Here is a 16805-nt window from a genome sequence, read left to right as displayed (position 1 = left end):
TGTTCCGTCCTTTGACGTCATTATGTCTTGACGTGAGGGGGAATGGAACGCTGGAGGCTGGCTGACGTCAGGAGATGTTACGAACCCAGGCAGCCAGACATGGAACGTTGGAGGTGCAAATTATTATATAGGATAGGTTTTCTGAGGAGGACCACTGACAGTGCTTAATTGTTTTGCGGCTATCATCATCATATATATATATTCTCATTGCTCTTATAAATAACTCAGAAATGAAAAGATATAATATTGGAAACGATGCCAAAAATATTTGAATTTTAATCCAAAAAGGGCTTCTTTGCGATTGATCGGTGTAGCAGTTCACATACCAAATGCCTAAAACCAAGAGCATGGGTCCGAATATTCATTGCTGCATGGATAGTGATAATATCAAGGAATCTTGGCCACTGGAGAACCATTGTAACTGTCCAATAACTCAATTCCATACAATCCTTCAAGAACTCTCCAGTCAGCTCAACAAAACCAGCTTGTAATCCCTTCTTATTGTGTTATAGTTCATGAACACATCAGGCATTCTATCTTCTCTGTTGTAGGACCACAATTCGGAATGCTCTTCCAGGCTTCCTAAGAAGACTACAATCATCCCTAGCAAAGTTGACATTCACAATTTAGATTCTGTTCAGGACGTCCATCTAACTTACAGAGCCTCCCCTTCGCTTTTGTGTCTCTATGTTTCTCTCAGGGGCGTAGCTACGGGTGGGCCTGGATGGGCCCAGGCCCACCCAGTTTTGTCTCAGGCCCATCCTCACCTTCTCCCACCCCCGCCGTAGTGCTGCCTCCTCTCTTGCACTTCACGGTCTCTGTCTCCCACCCTCGCGGCAGCGCTTTCAATTTGCTATCAGCGCTGCCTGCCTGACAGCTGACAGACGCGGCGCAACGTCCTCCTGCTCCGGGGCCTTCCCTCTGCCGAGTTGATTCAACTTCCTGTTTACGCAGGACAGATTGCATGCGTCAGAGGGAAGGTCCCAGAGCAGGACGTCGTCGCACTGCGTCTGTCAACTGTCAGGCAGGCAGCGCCGATAGAGCGCTGCCGCGGGGGTGGGAGACGGAGACCATGAAGTGCAGGAGAGGAGGCAGCGCCACGGTGGGAGAAGGTGAGTGGAGGCAGCACCGATAACTTTAAATATGCTGGACAGACGCGTGCGCGTGTGTGTGTGTGGGGGGGGGGGGGGGGTTGTAGTGCCCACCCATCCAACCCGCTGGCCCACCCAAAAATTGTCTTCTGGCTACGCCACTGGTTTCTCTCCTATTATTATTGTTAGTTCTACCCCCTTCCTTAAAACCTGGGTGTCTATTTTATGTCTACTCATTTGTTTGTTCTCTGTATTAGATTGTAAACCAGCCTGAAGACTGCCACAGGGCGGGGTAGTAAGTTCTAAATAAACTTGGAAACTTGGATATTTAAAAGCAACAGGAACTGAATGCTTACCACCCATTCTCACGTATATACTATGTTATAAAGTTTTTATTTCAGATGGATATGCACCTTTATGAGTGCCCTCTAAGCACATAAGAAACCCACCCAACTATGTCCTAGAGCAGTCCTTGGGCCCTCCCAGGGCTCAGGTTTTCAGGATAATCTCTATGAATATACTTGCACACATTGGAAACAGTGCATATAATCTCTTGCACATACAACATCCGTAAAATCCGCCCCTTTCTTTCTGAGCACTCTACCAAAACCCTCATCCACACCCTTGTCACCTCTCGTTTAGACTACTGCAATCTGCTTCTTGCTGGCCTCCCACTTAGTCACCTCTCCCCTCTCCAGTCGGTTCAAAACTCTGCTGCCCATCTCATCTTCCGCCAGGGTCGCTTTACTCATATTACCCCTCTCCTCAAGATCCTTCACTGGCTCCCTATCCGTTTTCGCATCCTGTTCAAACTTCTTCTACTAACCTATAAATGTACTCACTCTGCTGCTCCCCAGTATCTCTCCACACTCGTCCTTCCCTACACCCCTTCCCGTGCACTCCGCTCCATGGATAAATCCTTCTTATCTGTTCCCTTCTCCACTACTGCCAACTCCAGACTTCGCGCCTTCTGTCTCGCTGCACCCTACGCCTGGAATAAACTTCCTGAGCCCCTACGTCTTGCCCCATCCTTGGCCACCTTTAAATCTAGACTGAAAGCCCACTTCTTTGACATTGCTTTTGACTCGTAACCACTTGTAACCACTCGCCTCCACCTACCCTCCTCTCTTCCTTCCCGTTCACATTAATTGATTTGATTTGCTTACTTTTTTTTGTCTATTAGATTGTAAGCTCTTTGAGCAGGGACTGTCTTTCTTCTATGTTTGTGCAGCGCTGCGTACGCCTTGTAGCGCTATAGAAATGCTAAATAGTAGTAATAGTAGTAGTAGTCCTTATGAATAGCCTGAAAATACACCGGTTTAAGCCAGTGGCGTATCTACGTGAGGCCATGGGGGCCTGGGCCCCCATAGATTTGGCCCTGGAGCCCCCCTGCCGATGACCCTCTCGACCCCCCCCTCCCGCTGCCAACCCTCCCCCGCCGCCGCTGTCGCCGTGGGCTACCTTTGCTGGCAGGGGACCCCAATCCCCGCCAGCCGAGGTCCTCTTCTTCCCGCGAAGGCTTCGTTCTGAACGAAGAAACAGAACGAAGCCTTCGCGGGAAAAAGAGGACCTCGGCTGGCGGGGATTGGGGTCCCCCGCCAGCAAAGGTAGCCCATGGCGGCAGCGGGGGAGGGTTGGCAGCAGGAGGGGGGGTTGAGAGGGTTTTCGGCGGGAGGAGTGGTCGAGAGGGTCGTCGGCAGGGGTCGTCAAAGTTGGTGGTGGCAGCGGTGGCGGCAGGGAGGAGAGGGAGGGTCGGCAATGGCAGGGGGGGTGTCAGTGGCGCCGGGGGAGCTAAAATGTGCCTCCTCACTGGGCTCTGGACCCCCCTCCTGCCAAAGTCTGGCTACGCCCCTGGTTTAAGCGCCAGTGTCCTAGAGAGCAGATCACTAAACTGCTACATCAAATAGCAGGAGTATGTCTGGGGGGCAATCTGAGACGGCTCCACATACTGTAAAGGACTATGGGGTCCTTTCATCAAGCTGCAATAAAAAGGGCCCTGCGGTAGCGGAGGGAGCCGTTTTTGCCATGTGCCAGGGCCCTTTTTACCACAGCGGGTAAAAAGCCCCTAAAAAAGACATGGCCATGTGGTAAAATTATTCTTCCCGCGTGGCCTTGAGGGGGGGGGGGAGAGCACTTACCGCCACCCATTGGCAATTACAGGCAGAACTACTGCCGGTGGCCGCATTGGGCAACACTTTAGCAACACTTTAGCAAAAGGCCCCTATATAAAAATCACAAGTTACACCACATCACAAAAAATCCTCAGCCTCATCTAATTTTGTGCCACTAATTCCTGTGCACTGATACATTAATAATAGCAGAACTGGAATAACAACGTTGAATATGCCATTGTCTCAAGGGTGTCACTCATAGGGCCGGTCTTAGGCAGGGGTGACAGGGGAGGTTGCACAGGACCTCGTGCTCCTAGGGGCCCCGCATATCTGGCACGTCTGTCCTCCTGTCTCGGAACATCTCCCTGCTCTGTACCTTAAATATGCATCCGCATTTCAGTAGAGAGTATCAGGTAGCGGCAGCGATTTTCATATCCTGTCAGCTGCCGAGCCCAGAGCCTCCTTCGCTGCTGCATCCCACCCCCTTTAGATGTCACTTCCTGCTTCCGCAAGGGTGGCATGCAGCAGTGAAGAGGCTCTGGGATCGGTAGCTGGCGGGATATGAAAATTGCTTCCGCTGTCTGCCTCTCTCTACTGAACCGTGGTAGATGCATATCAAGGTATGGGCATGAAGTGGGGTTCCGAGAGCTCTAGACCTCCTTTTAAACTGATAAATTATTGCTTATGATGGCGGGTGTGGGTGGACAGGCAGAGAGCCCCACTGAACTTGTCTGCACAGGGCCCCGCAATTACTAAGACCGGCCCTGGTCACTTAAGCCCAGTCTTCATAACATTTACCTGTTGTGTGTGATGTTGATTTCATTGTGATACTTGTGCTGCTAGACTGAGTTATAGCAGTTGCTTTTCTAGAAACTGTTGACACAGTAGAAAAATTTTCAGTAGTTTTATCAAGTGCATGCTGTTCTGTGACTTCAGTGCTCACTGCCGTGTCGATTTCCACCTTTGGCGTATATAGTCTAGTGACATAATTCATCTGTGAAGTGTTATCAATTTGACCACCAGATGTTTTAAATAAGGTAGAATAATCTGTCGTTGTTCCTAAAGTCTCAGACCTAGAAGTCCTGTGTGTACTGTGTATGGTTCCTTCAGTTGTATGTTTAGCAGTTGCAATGAAATCTATGAGTGTTGTTCTATGAGGTACAGTACTAGTAACTTTTTTTATGGTCTTCGGTTCTTGTGTTGTTTGTGAAAAACGTGTTTCAGCTGTTGAAGAAAATGGAGTAGTTTCAACAAATTTGACATCCGTTGGTATTGAGTCTCCCTTCACAAAGCCCTCTGTTATGTTTGAGGAAGTTGAATCTGAAGAAGAAATATCAAGTAGTTGTGTGGGATCTGGCACAAAGAAAGGAAGAACTGTGGATTCCATGCTGGTATTCTCTCCTCTTTGATATGGATCTCTATGAGTCATATTTCCTGTTGTTGGCCCACTATAAAACAGAGTTGCAGATGACTGTACTGTAACAGTTTGCTCTGAAAGTTCGGATGCCACCAAAGAACCATTGGTATGAAAACTATCTACTGACTCTGAGGAAGAAGATGGTAACAATGAAGTGGATGATGAAAATGAAGGCAGTAAAGGTGATGGAGGTGAAGATGTTGATGAAACAAAGGTTAATAAAGAAGGTGTCGATGAAGAGAATGGTAACTCTGAGAAAGAGGGAGGCACCAGCGATGAAGGTAATGGCAACATGGGTGAAGATGATGATACAGGTAACTCTGACGTTGAGGAGGATGGTAATGAGGAAAATGATTTATGTGATGATAGCAGCCAGGAGGGTAAAGAAGACGAGTCCGGCGATGATGATAACAAGGGAAGTAGAGAGAAAGACTCCGATGTAGATGATGAAAATATCTCAGGTAACAATGATGAAGATAAAAAGGAAAATGAATCTGAGTCTATAACAGAAGAACTGGATGAGACTGAGGAATCCGATGATGATGAAAGCGAAGAGGACAATGAAGACTGTGAGGATGACGACTGTAATGCATCAAGTGAACCAGATTCGGAGTTGCTTGTAGAATCTAAGTCAGTGAAGGAAGCTGTTGTATTGGCTGCAGGGTCTATTGCTTTATGAAATATTGAACTGGTTGATTCAAAAAAATCACTTGAAGAATTGTTTTTTGTAGAAGAGTAAGTCAAAACTTTGGATGAACCTGTACTCAAAGGGTCTGTTGAAGACATAGAAATATCAACTTTACTTTTTGAGACATTCTGTCCTCCAGTCTGTGCTATAGCAAACGACTCAGTTGAAATGGGAAAGCTGGAAATATTGGATGTGAGACTTTCCAATGTGCTAGTATTCGTTATGGATGGCAGCGTCCTGTCTCCATCTCCCGTAAAAGTAGTTGATATGTGCATACTGTCAGTGCGGTAAGCAGAAGATCCTTTTTCTGTATCTCTTCTATTGACTAGCTGATGGTTATTTTCAGTAGCTGAAACGAGATTATAAAAAAGGAACATGTTAAAAAAACTGTAGGAAATAAAGCAATTGAATTTTCTTTCAATATGTAAAATCAGGTGGAATGGTACCGTTGTTGAAACTTTAAATGAGACATGTGCTATAGCCCTCTTATAAATACAAAGAGACCCTTTTACCACATCCTTACGCAGGTCACTCCACGCACTTAGGCCATTTTTACTGCTTTTTATATTTTTTTGAATTAATGGCTACGCACTCATTTTCCCATTAGCGTGTGGCCATTAGCACGTGAGACCCAACCACCACCTATTTTATAGCCAGTAAGGGCTCATAGGATAATCACATGCTAACCACTTACCCAGATAAGTCCAGGTTAAGATCAATTGACAGTTGACCTTCCGAGGAAGATCATTGCTGGCACACACTGCAGTTACAAACGTTCCTAAAAATGGACACACTGAAATTTCTCTATGTGGCTGTTCTCAGTATGCTAAAGTGAAGTATATGTTGTTAAGGATCACGGAAAGGATTGCTTATGTCGCTTAGGGCCCCTTTTACAAAGTGGCGGTAAGCCCAATATGGCCTTACCACTCGCTAAAAAGGAAATACCGCTGGACTACCACAGCAGCCTGGCGGTAGTTCCCAAACCACAGCACGCCGTCATACCTGACACTATGAAAATATTTTTAGTTTTGTAGCGCCGGTGAGTACCCGGCGGTAATCGGGCAGTGCCGCGCGCTGCCTGGTTACCACTGGGTTAGCATGGGAGCCCTTATCGCCACCTCAAGGGGTGTCAGTAAGGATCCCCCATAATGGTGCTTCACTTGCCACACGGCCATTTCCTGAAAAAAAGAAATACCTATTTTTTACCCGCTGCGGTAAAAGGGGGCCTCGGCACACATTAAAAACATGCACCCACACCAGCGCAGGCCTCATTTTGCCGCAGCTTGGTAAAAGGGGCCCTTAACCTGGCAATCACTGACACTAAAATGGCAAGCTTGCAGCTGAGATTACCACCATGATACCGTGTGCTAACACCGTTAACGTGCAGTGCAATAATGCGTGTTAATGAAGTTAGCTCATGCTATTGTGGTCACACACATTAGTAACTAGCTATTAATCCATGCACAAATTAGAGAGATCTTCAGAATTTAACCACTGCCCAGCAATGACGCTTAACAACAACAAAAAAAGTTTTATTGAGAAATAATGCATGCCCCCCCTCCGAAAAGTGTCCCTTCTTTAGGGCGGTGGGAGGGAGGACCTTCAGGGAAGTCACTAAGGCCACAAAGGCTGGGATTAACAACTTGGTAGCAGGACTTTGGAGGGGTCAGCCCTATTGGGCAGGGCCAGGAATTAATAAAAGGAATGGTTTTGAGGAGAATGTGGTCTTTGATTGCTCACTCCCAATGAGACTCATGAACCGAGGGGGAAGTCCTGGACGTAAGAGGGAGGACATCTGTGGCATCCAGTGGATAAAGCCCCTGCCACAGGGAAGAGGGTGCCTGTGGGGAACAAAGAGTGCCCAAGGGAAAAGACACCCTGAATAGGAGAAGGAGCAGGGGAGACTCACTTGTGGCAGGATATTCATTGGTGCTCGGAGGTATCTTGACCCGGAATGGGACAGAGCTTGAGACTAGGTCACAGAGGAGTTCATACCCTGGCTGACCCATCAGAACAAATATAGTAAAGGTGATCAGGAAGTAGCAGCAGGTAGAAAAAAGGACTCAGGCTCGGCTTAGAGATAGAGGAGGTTTTGCAGAAGAAAAGACCACTAGGAATGAAGCTTACACACTACGCAGAGTTGGCTGCAGTATGTATGGAAACACATTACGCACAATGCACTGCTCACATACCATGACAGGAAGTAACTGCAGCACTAAAATCCTAAGTGTAGAACTATAATATAAAATAGTACAAGGCTGCCAGGGGCAGAACAGACCCATCCTTCAAACAGTATTTCTCTATGACCAATACAGGTGCTGGAAGCCAGAACTTATTAGATTTAGCTTTTATTTTTGTTACATTTGTACCCCGCGCTTTCCCACTCATGGCAGGCTCAATGCAGCTTACATGGGGCAATGGAGGGTTAAGTGACTTGCCCAGAGTCACAAGGAGCTGCCTGTGCCTGAAGTGGGAATCAAACTCAGTTCTTCAGTTCCCCAGGACCAGAGTCCACCACCCTAACCACTAGGCCACTCCTCCACTGTTGCTACTATTTGAGATTCTACATGGAATGTTGCTATTCCAACATTCCATGTAGAAGTCAGCCCTTGCAGATCACCAATGTGGCCGCGCAGGCTTCTACATGGAATGTTGCTAGTGGAATGGCAACATTCCATGTAGAATCTGAATAGTAGCAACATTCCATGTAGAATCTCCAATAGTATCTATTTTATTTTTGTTACATTTGTACCCCGCGCTTTCCCACTCATGGTAGGCTCAATGCGGCTTACATGGGGCAATGGAGGGTTAAGTGACTTGCCCAGAGTCACAAGGAGCTGCCTGTGCCTGAAGTGGGAATTGAACTCAGTTCCTCAGTTTCCCAGGACCAATGTTAATCTACAGGATAACTTCAGGCCATCTCAACCTGAAAATGTTTTTGCATGATTACAAACAGAGTATGTCAATAAAGTAGCAACAGAACCCTCATTCTCCAAAAAGAGGAAAAAGCAAGAGGCTATTGTGCTTTGCACACAAAGGATTTTACTGAGAAATCTTTTCACTGCAAAAGAAAAAAAAAAATGAAAAGTGTTTTGAGTGTTGAGTGTGACTTGCAGAATTATTGGAACGCTAGGTAGTAGATATCCAATTCTAAACAAGCCTTGATGATCACTTTATGCCTACAGAGTGAATAAATTTACATTTTCCGCTTACATGAACATGGTCTTATCTCTCTGATTCAGAGGTTTAGTTTTCCACAGCAAATACAAAAGGAAGTTCCAAAACAAGGGGTTAAACACAGGAGTTTGGAAGGAGCAAACGGAACAGTAGCACAGCGAAATATTTCTTCAAGGAAACACGGATAGAGAACTGATAGCTATTAAGGCTTTGTTAAGAAAATATTTCTGTAGGTTGGTCAATGCTACTACTGTTATTCTTTCAGATTCCGTTTCTCAGGGTCAGGATATATTCAACCCAAAACATTAACCAGATGGTATGTAAATTCATTCAGAAGCCTAATTTAATGAAATCCACTCCCCCCCCCCCCCCCCCCCCCCCAATTCATGTCTGGTGGCTAATCTTTAGTGCTTAGCTTGTTCAATGTCAAAAGATAATACCTAATGGAGACAAACATCAGTTTGGCAGTAGTATATGATATAACTCTGCAACCCTGTGGGAAAGACTCATCTAGCCTGGCCTGTTTCATATCTTGGGAATGTCAGTGTCGTCGTCGTCCCCCCCCCCCCCCCCCCCGCCCCCCCGATATTCAGTGTTTAACCGGCTAGGAATGGCTCCTGAACGGTTAAATATTTATTTATTAGGATTTATTTACCGTCTTTTTGAAGGAATTCACTCAAGGCGGTGTACAATAGGAAGAAATCAAACATGAGCAATAGACAGCAGTAAGAACATTCAAATAACAATACAAAGTATGGCGTGGAGGGGCATAATCGAACGCAAACGCCTATCTCCATGGGCATTTATCTCCAAGAACGGGTCCGTGAAGGGGCGGGCCGAACCGTATTTTTGAAAAAAATGGACGTTTTTCAGCTGGGCGCTTTTTTTTTTTTAGCGATAATGGAAACTAAAAACGCCCAGCTCAAAAACGTCCTAATCCGAGCCATTTGGTCGTGGGAGGGGCCACGATTTGTAGTACACTCGCCCCCCTGATATGCCAGGACACCAACTGGGCACCCTAGAGGTCAGTGCGGTGGACTTCAGACAACACTCCCACATGCATAGCTCCCTTACCATGGGTGCTGAGCTCCCAACCCCCCTCCCCCAAAACCCACTACCCACAAATGTACAACACTACCATAGCTCTTAGGGGTGAAGGGGGCACCTACATGTGGGTATAGTGGGTTTTGGAGGCCTCCCATTTACCAGCATAAGTGTTGCAGGTGGGGGGGAATGGGGGATGGGCCTGGGTCCACCTGCCTGAAGTGCACTGCGGTACCCACTAAAAGTGCTCCAGGGACCTGCATACACGCAGGCTTCTAGGACTTGTTGCTGCTGTATAACATTGGCACACCAGTTTACACCTGAAGACTAATCTCTCCGAAAACGTCCTTTATTGGAATAACCGCGTTTACTCACAGCTAACTGCAGATCAGAGGTTCTGCCCCACTGGCAACGAGTCTCCCTGGTACTGAGATTAGCAGTAGGTCAAAGCTGGCAGAATGCTGTACAATCCCCTCTTTCAGCCACATTCAAGGTAAGAACTAAGTTGTCTAACGTGGCTAACACAGGAAAGGGAACTAAAACTGGCTTACAAAAATGGCCACTACCGCATGGACTACAACAGGAAACACAACAGGGCACACTCTGACCCAGTAGGCAGGGGGAAAAGCACCATGGGAGAAGAGCCTACCAACTACCAACATCGTGAGACTGTAACACAAGCTAATGAAATCACGGAGCCCAATACCCTACACCCACCACAATGCAATGCTGATGTGACCCTGTACTGCACCCGAGAGCCACATCTGACCCAGGGAAAGGCTGTAAGAGGATCGAACACATTCTGCTGTCATGGAGGTGGGTACGGCATTTGAGGCTGGCATACAGGCTGGGAAAAAAGTTTTTAAAGTGGTTTTTTTTTGGTGGGAGGGGGTTAGTGACCACTGGGGGAGTCCGGAGACATCATCCCCGATTCCCTCCAGTGGTCATCTGGGCAGTTGGGGCACTTTTTTGGGACCTGTTCTTGAAAAAAAAGGGTCCAAAAAAAGTGACCCAAAATCGCGGTAAAAACGCCTTTTTTTCGATTATTAGCTACAGACGCCCATCTCTCCTCGGCTGATAACCACGCCCCAGTCCCGCCTCCGACACACCCCCGTCAACTTTATTCGTTTCCACGACGGAGTGCAGTTGGAAACGCCCAAAATCAGCTTTCGATTATACCGATTTGGGCGCCTTTGCGAGACAAACGTCTATCTTCCGATTTAGGTCGCACTATAGGCGTTTTTCTCTTTCGAAAATAAGCAGGATAGTATACTACTTAGAATGTCAACACAATACGTAATAAAACATTTTAATTGTATCCCATTTTTTCTTTCTGATGAAGATGAATTCCTGTTTGATTTTCTAATATCTGTTGCAGTAAAATTGATTATTTCACATTGGAAGGACAACTCTGAAGTGAATGTCTATCTTTGGTGGAATTTGATTTTACTATACAAAAAAATATGAATAGTCTATTGCTTATACCTCAGAGGGTATTCCAGATAGACTTAAGAAATGGAAAACTTTAGATCTTTTTCTTTCTCCTATTACGTGGAGGGGAATAATCGAACGTCGCCAACGAAATAGGTCGCCGGTGATCTATTTTGGCAGCGGCGCAACAGCTGGCCGGAACCGTATTTTCAAAAAAGATGGCCGGCCATCTTTTTTTTCGATAATACGGTGTGGCCCGGCAAAATGCCTTGGATTTCGCCGGGTTTGAGATCGCCACTTTTGTTTTTCCGCGATAATGGAAAAAACTGCCGGCGATCTCAAACCCGGCGAAATCCAAGGCATTTGGCCATGGGAGGAGCCAGCATTTGTAGTGCAATGGTCCCCCTCACATGCCAGGACACCAACCGACCACCCTAGGGGGCACTTCAAACATCTTTTATCAACAACCAAATTAGCTTCCAGGTGCATAGCACCCTTCCCTTGTGTGCTGAGTCCCCCAAATCTCCCCCAAAATCCACTGCCCACAAGTGTGCACCATTATCCTAGCCCTAAGGGCTGAAGGGGGGCACCTACAGTGGGTTTTGGGGGGTTTGGGAGGGCTCAACATTACCCACCACAAGTGAAACAGGTGGGGGGGGGGGATGGGCCTGGCACTGCCTTTCTGCAGTCCACTGCAACCAACAACAACTCCCGGTAAGTGCCATGTGGTAGAAAATAGAAATTATTTTCTGCTGCGCGTATCGGATGCGCATAAAAATTGGAATTACCGCCCGGGGCACACAGTAGCCAGGTGGTAGTTCCAATCTGATGCACGTTGGATGCGTGTAGGCACCTACATGCCTCACCACTGACAGCAGGAGTTGGCCGGGCTGCCTCCCGCGGTCTTAAAATTGGTCCCATAGGTCATAGTTGGTCATCAGTTCTCCCCTTATTGGTTAGAACAGTGGACTAAGGGCCTGGGAAACTGGATTTGATTCCCACTGTGGCTTCTTCTGACCCTGGGCAAGTCACTTAATCCTTCATTGCCCCAGGTATAAAAACTTAGACTGTGAGCCCACTAGGGACAGAGAAAGTACCTATAAATGTAAACCACTTTAGTTGTACCACAGAAAGGTGGTATATCAAAACTATAATCATTTATATGCCATTTGATGGCAGATAAAACTGAAACAACCTAACCCAGTGTTTTATTGGGCCAGTGGTGGCCCCCATCAACCCTAAGTGTGGCTCCAGACTCTTTCTGCAATGCACAATCTCCCCCCATTTTTCCTCAGACCTGCTGCTGGCAGTTATATGAAGGTGAACAACAGAATCATCTGATAGACATGGATGAGACACTGGAGCTGGAACCAAATATTCTGGAGGAAGAAGTCATGTGGGCAATGAAGCAATTAGACAACTGAAAAGCCCCAGGAACTGATGGTATACCAACAGAATTGCTCAAGCCCATACCAGTGGCAACATTAATTGCATTACGCCAATGCATATGGAACATATGTGAGTGGCCAAAAGAATGGAAAAGATCAGTTTTCATCCCAATTCCAAAGAAGGGGAATGCAAAGTTCTGTACAAATTATCACACCATAGCTTGATGCCACATGCAAGCAAAATCCTGCTGAAGATCATTGTACAGAGCTTGAGTATAACCATCGACAGGGAGTTGTCCGATGTGCAAGCTGGCTTCAGGAAAGGCAGGAGCACTCGTGATCATATTGCCAACCCTCGATGGATTATGGAGAAAGCTAGGGAATACCAGAAAGATCTTTATCAATGTTTTATCAATTATTCAAAGGCATTTGATGTGCTTGAGCACAAGAAGCTCTGGACCTGCCTGAAGGAGATGGGCACACCACCACACCTGTCTGAACTCATAAGATCACTCTATCAAGATCAAGAAGCTACAGTCCGAATGCCATATGGAGACACAGATTGGTTCAAGATTGGAAAGGGCACATGACAAGGATGAATCCTGTCACCAGCAGCTTTCAACATGTATGCTGAAACCGTCATGCAACGAGCAGGCCTGGATGAGTCCAAGATTGGCATGAAAATAGGTGACAGAAATATCAACAACCTCAGATAAACTGATGATATCACCCTCCTGGCTGAAAATAAGAAGGATCTTGAACATCTGATTGGGAAAATCAAAGAAAGTGAGAAGGTTGGACTGCACCTGAACATCAAATAGACAAAGATCATGACATCAACAAAAAAAATGTGAATGTTGACATTAAGATCAACAATGAAGAAATTGAAGTTGTCAAAGATTTCTCCTTTCGTGGCTCCAAAATTAATTACGATGGTAAGTGCACCCCTGAGATCAAGAGAAGGCTGACACTTGGAAGAAGTGTGATGGTCAGCAAGAACAACATCTAGAAGAGCAAGGGCATCAGCCTGGCAACCAAATGTAGTTTGGTCAATGCAATTATCTTCCCAATAGCAACATATGGCTGCGAATCTTGGACGCTGAGAAAGGCAGAAAAGTGAAAAACTGATGCATTTGAATTATGGTGCTGGAGACAACTGTTATGCATCCCATGGACAGCCAAAATAACAAACCAAGTAGTTCTGGAACATATCAAACCAAAAATCTCGCTGGAGGCCAAGGTAGCAAAACAAAAGCTCTCCTATTTTGGTCACATCATGTGAAGCAAGTCCCTCGAAAAAGACATCATATTTGGAATGGTTAGTGGCAAAAGAAAAAGAGACCGCCCATGAATTCACTGGATAATTATCAAGGAAGATTCTGGAATGAACATAGCAGAACTGAAAGTAGCTGTGAGAGATCGGAAGGCATGGCGAACACTGATCCACAGAGTGGCCGAGAGCCGTACTGAACTGATTGGATGAGGAAGGAAGGAAGGAAGGCTCCATAACAATTATTCTGCTTAATATCTGTACCTCACAGCTCTCAATGAGTTTGAACTCTGTGCTGCCCAAAATTCCACTCTATTCACACAACACAGAGTACTGTGCAGTTCAAACTTACTGCAAGATATGTGGTGCTGGAAGAAAAGACAATAGCTGTTCAAAAGGTGGCACCTCAAACAAGCCTATTGAGAAAGCAGAGAGGAAGAGCCAGCTTGAAGGGGGCAGGGGTGAAGACAGGATGGTGGAGGTTGACAGGGTATCTTCTGCTTTGTCTGGTGATGACCTTGGCTCTCACATAGAAATTTTTTTTGACAGGCTGGCCTCCTTTGAAAAATAATTAAGATTTTGGGCCTAAGCGATCGGCCCATATTTCCAAACAGCCTCTGACTTTTTTCCAGGCCTTCTCAAATTCAGCTACAATGTTTGACATTAAGAAGGAAGCTAGAGGCCGACTGAAGTTCGGTTTTGGTTTCAGCACCAAAAGCTGTCCATGGCAGCCATTTTGCTATGCCCTATTCGTGCTGGTTCCAATCTCAAAATGGCTGCCAGGACCTCCTGTGGCAATCTTGCAAGGCAGCCGTGGGAAATCTTGGCAGCCACTGCAATAGAGCAGCTGCATGGGGCAGGAATGAATGAAGTTTGTTTCTGCCCCTGAAGATGCCACTAAACCACCAGGCCTTTCTAAGATAGGCCCAGGAAGGGCCTATGGGTGGGATGGGGGGGGGGGGAGTGATAGCGGGAGAGAGGGGCAGAGAGAGATGGAGCCACCACTAAGGGGTGTTTGGCTTAAGAGGGGGACTTTTTAGGTTGTGTGTGGGGGAGTAGTGGGGGGGGGGGGGGGTCATTTACAATTTGGTTTCTACTGAAACCGAGCGACCAATTTCAGTTGTAGATTCGATTTTGGCTGAAACTGAAGAACTTGGGTTCGGCCGGGCTCTAAAGGAAGCCTAGGAATGGCGACTATTATTCATGAAGCACCCTCCACCACCACCACCCACCATTCTAAGACTAAGGCTAAAGAGGTTGGGGCTCTTCAGCTTGGAGATGAGACAGCTGAGGGAAAATATGATAGAGGTCTACAAAATCCTGAGTGGAGTGGAACAGCTAAGCACCGATTGTTTACTCTTTCAAACAGTACAAAGACTGGGGGACACTCAATGAAGTTATAGATTAGCGCGTTTAAAACAAATAGGAGAAAATATTAATTCATTCAACAAATAGTTAAGCTCTGGAACTCATTGCTGAAAGAGATGGTAAAAGCAGTTAGCGTAGCTGGGTTTAAAAAAGGTTTGGACAAGTTCCTGGAGGAAAAGTCCGTAAACTGCTATTAAAGGAAGATTTGGGGAGCCACTGGTTATCCCTGGGGTCATCAGCATGGAGTCTTGCTACTTCTTGGGGCTTTGCCAGATTGACCACTGTCAGAAGCAGGATACTGGTCAAGATGGACCTTTGGTCTGGTCCAGTAGGGCAATTCTTACATTCTTATGTTTTCAACAACATGCTTAGAAGCAATCCTCCCTGTGGCTGTAATCCCAGCTGTGTAGATGGATGTTTCAGTTATGAGCACATTTGTATATGACTGATCCCAGGAGCAGACAAAATTCAAGGCCAGATTAAAAAAAAAAAAAAAAACACTTTTATTCCACATTCTTTTTACTTCATTGAAGACTTTAGAGCAGAAACCTCTGTCTGACCTGATAAAATGCATTGACTGATTTTATTACTGAATTTGAACTTGTTGAGCGTGAAAAGCAGGGAAAAACAAAAGCAACTGGGAATTGTTTCTTGGGGTTTATGGGATGCATAAAACATGCTAAAATTAAACACAACAGAACCGTTCTTTTACAATAATTTCATGGGTACCTAACACCCTTTATAAGTAGTGAAGTTCTGGGGAAGAGCTGGGCCTTTTGTTTCTGCCCACTGGTTCGGTCTGCACTGCCCTGGATGCCAGAGACGTTTAATCACGCCCTTATCAGTTAGCAGGGAGCCCGGGCTGTGCTGTGTTTTGAAACCTTACACAGGATGTAATGACTTTGGGTGGAGGACGTTTTGGCAGCCTAGTGTGAACAAAGGCTGTAGCCCTAAATTTGGACAGTCCCAGGCCCTGTGTGATTTTCAGTTTCCTTCCTTGCTCTGGCCCTGACAAAGAGGCAGCAGGGCTGAGAAACTCTGCCTCGCCTACACAAAGAAACCCCAAAGCCTCTCAGGGTCCCAAGTCTGCAGGTCTGACATGAACATGCTGGTAATTATTTATCAAAGCTCAACAAAACCAGGGAAAATATAGTCGCCAAATGAATACTGTTGACGAAATAACTAACTTTCGCAAATCCCTGAAGACACGTCTCTTCAATAAGGCCTACAAAGAGATCCCACAGCCTTACAAAACTACCTCACCAACCCACCTAGTTATTAAAGTCCATCTTCCAAACTATCTTGCCTAACACCTTCCTTCTCTCTTCCTTCTCTTAATCTTTGTACACTACTAATTGTATCTGATATCCTGGAATGACTGTGTCATAACAAAACTCTGTAAGCCACATTGAGCCTGCAAATAGGTGGGAAAATGTGGGCTACAAATGCAATAAATAAATAAATACGTGAAAATGGAGTAGCCCTCAGATGAATGACTCACCCATGCCACGGTCTTCAAAGTTATAACCGTGAATCGGGTGGATTTTTAAAATTATTGTCCATAGGGCAAACTCCAACAAAATGTGTGTAACAATTAGTGCTCAACTGTGTCTTTTCACATTCAATGAGCCCAAAAAACAAAATATGTGGAGAAGTGGCCTAGTGGTTAGGGTGGTTGACTTTGGTCCTGGGGAACTGAGGAACTGAGTTCAATTCCCACTTCAGGCACAGGCAGCTCCTTGTGACTCTGGGCAAGTCACTTAACCCTCCATTGCCCCATGTAAGCCGCATTGAGCCTGCCATGAGTGGGAAAGCATGCG

General features: G+C 46.1%; 1 protein-coding gene across 3 annotated transcripts in view; it reads right to left on the bottom strand.

Moving 5' to 3' along the window:
• Positions 1–16805, bottom strand: part of HEG1 (heart development protein with EGF like domains 1) — a 121383-nt gene that overhangs the window by 50103 nt on the left and 54475 nt on the right. For all 3 annotated transcript variants that reach the window (XM_030210560.1, XM_030210561.1, XM_030210562.1), the window contains exon 2: positions 4001–5656. In XM_030210560.1, coding sequence (XP_030066420.1) covers positions 4001–5656 — 1656 coding nt within the window. The remainder of the gene's footprint in view (positions 1–4000; positions 5657–16805) is intronic.

This window comes from Microcaecilia unicolor, chromosome 7 (genome assembly GCF_901765095.1).
Source record: "Microcaecilia unicolor chromosome 7, aMicUni1.1, whole genome shotgun sequence".
Lineage (NCBI taxonomy): Eukaryota > Metazoa > Chordata > Amphibia > Gymnophiona > Siphonopidae > Microcaecilia > Microcaecilia unicolor.
The sequence above is the reverse complement of the archived record's forward strand: the minus strand, read 5'-3'. Positions and strand labels throughout refer to the sequence as shown.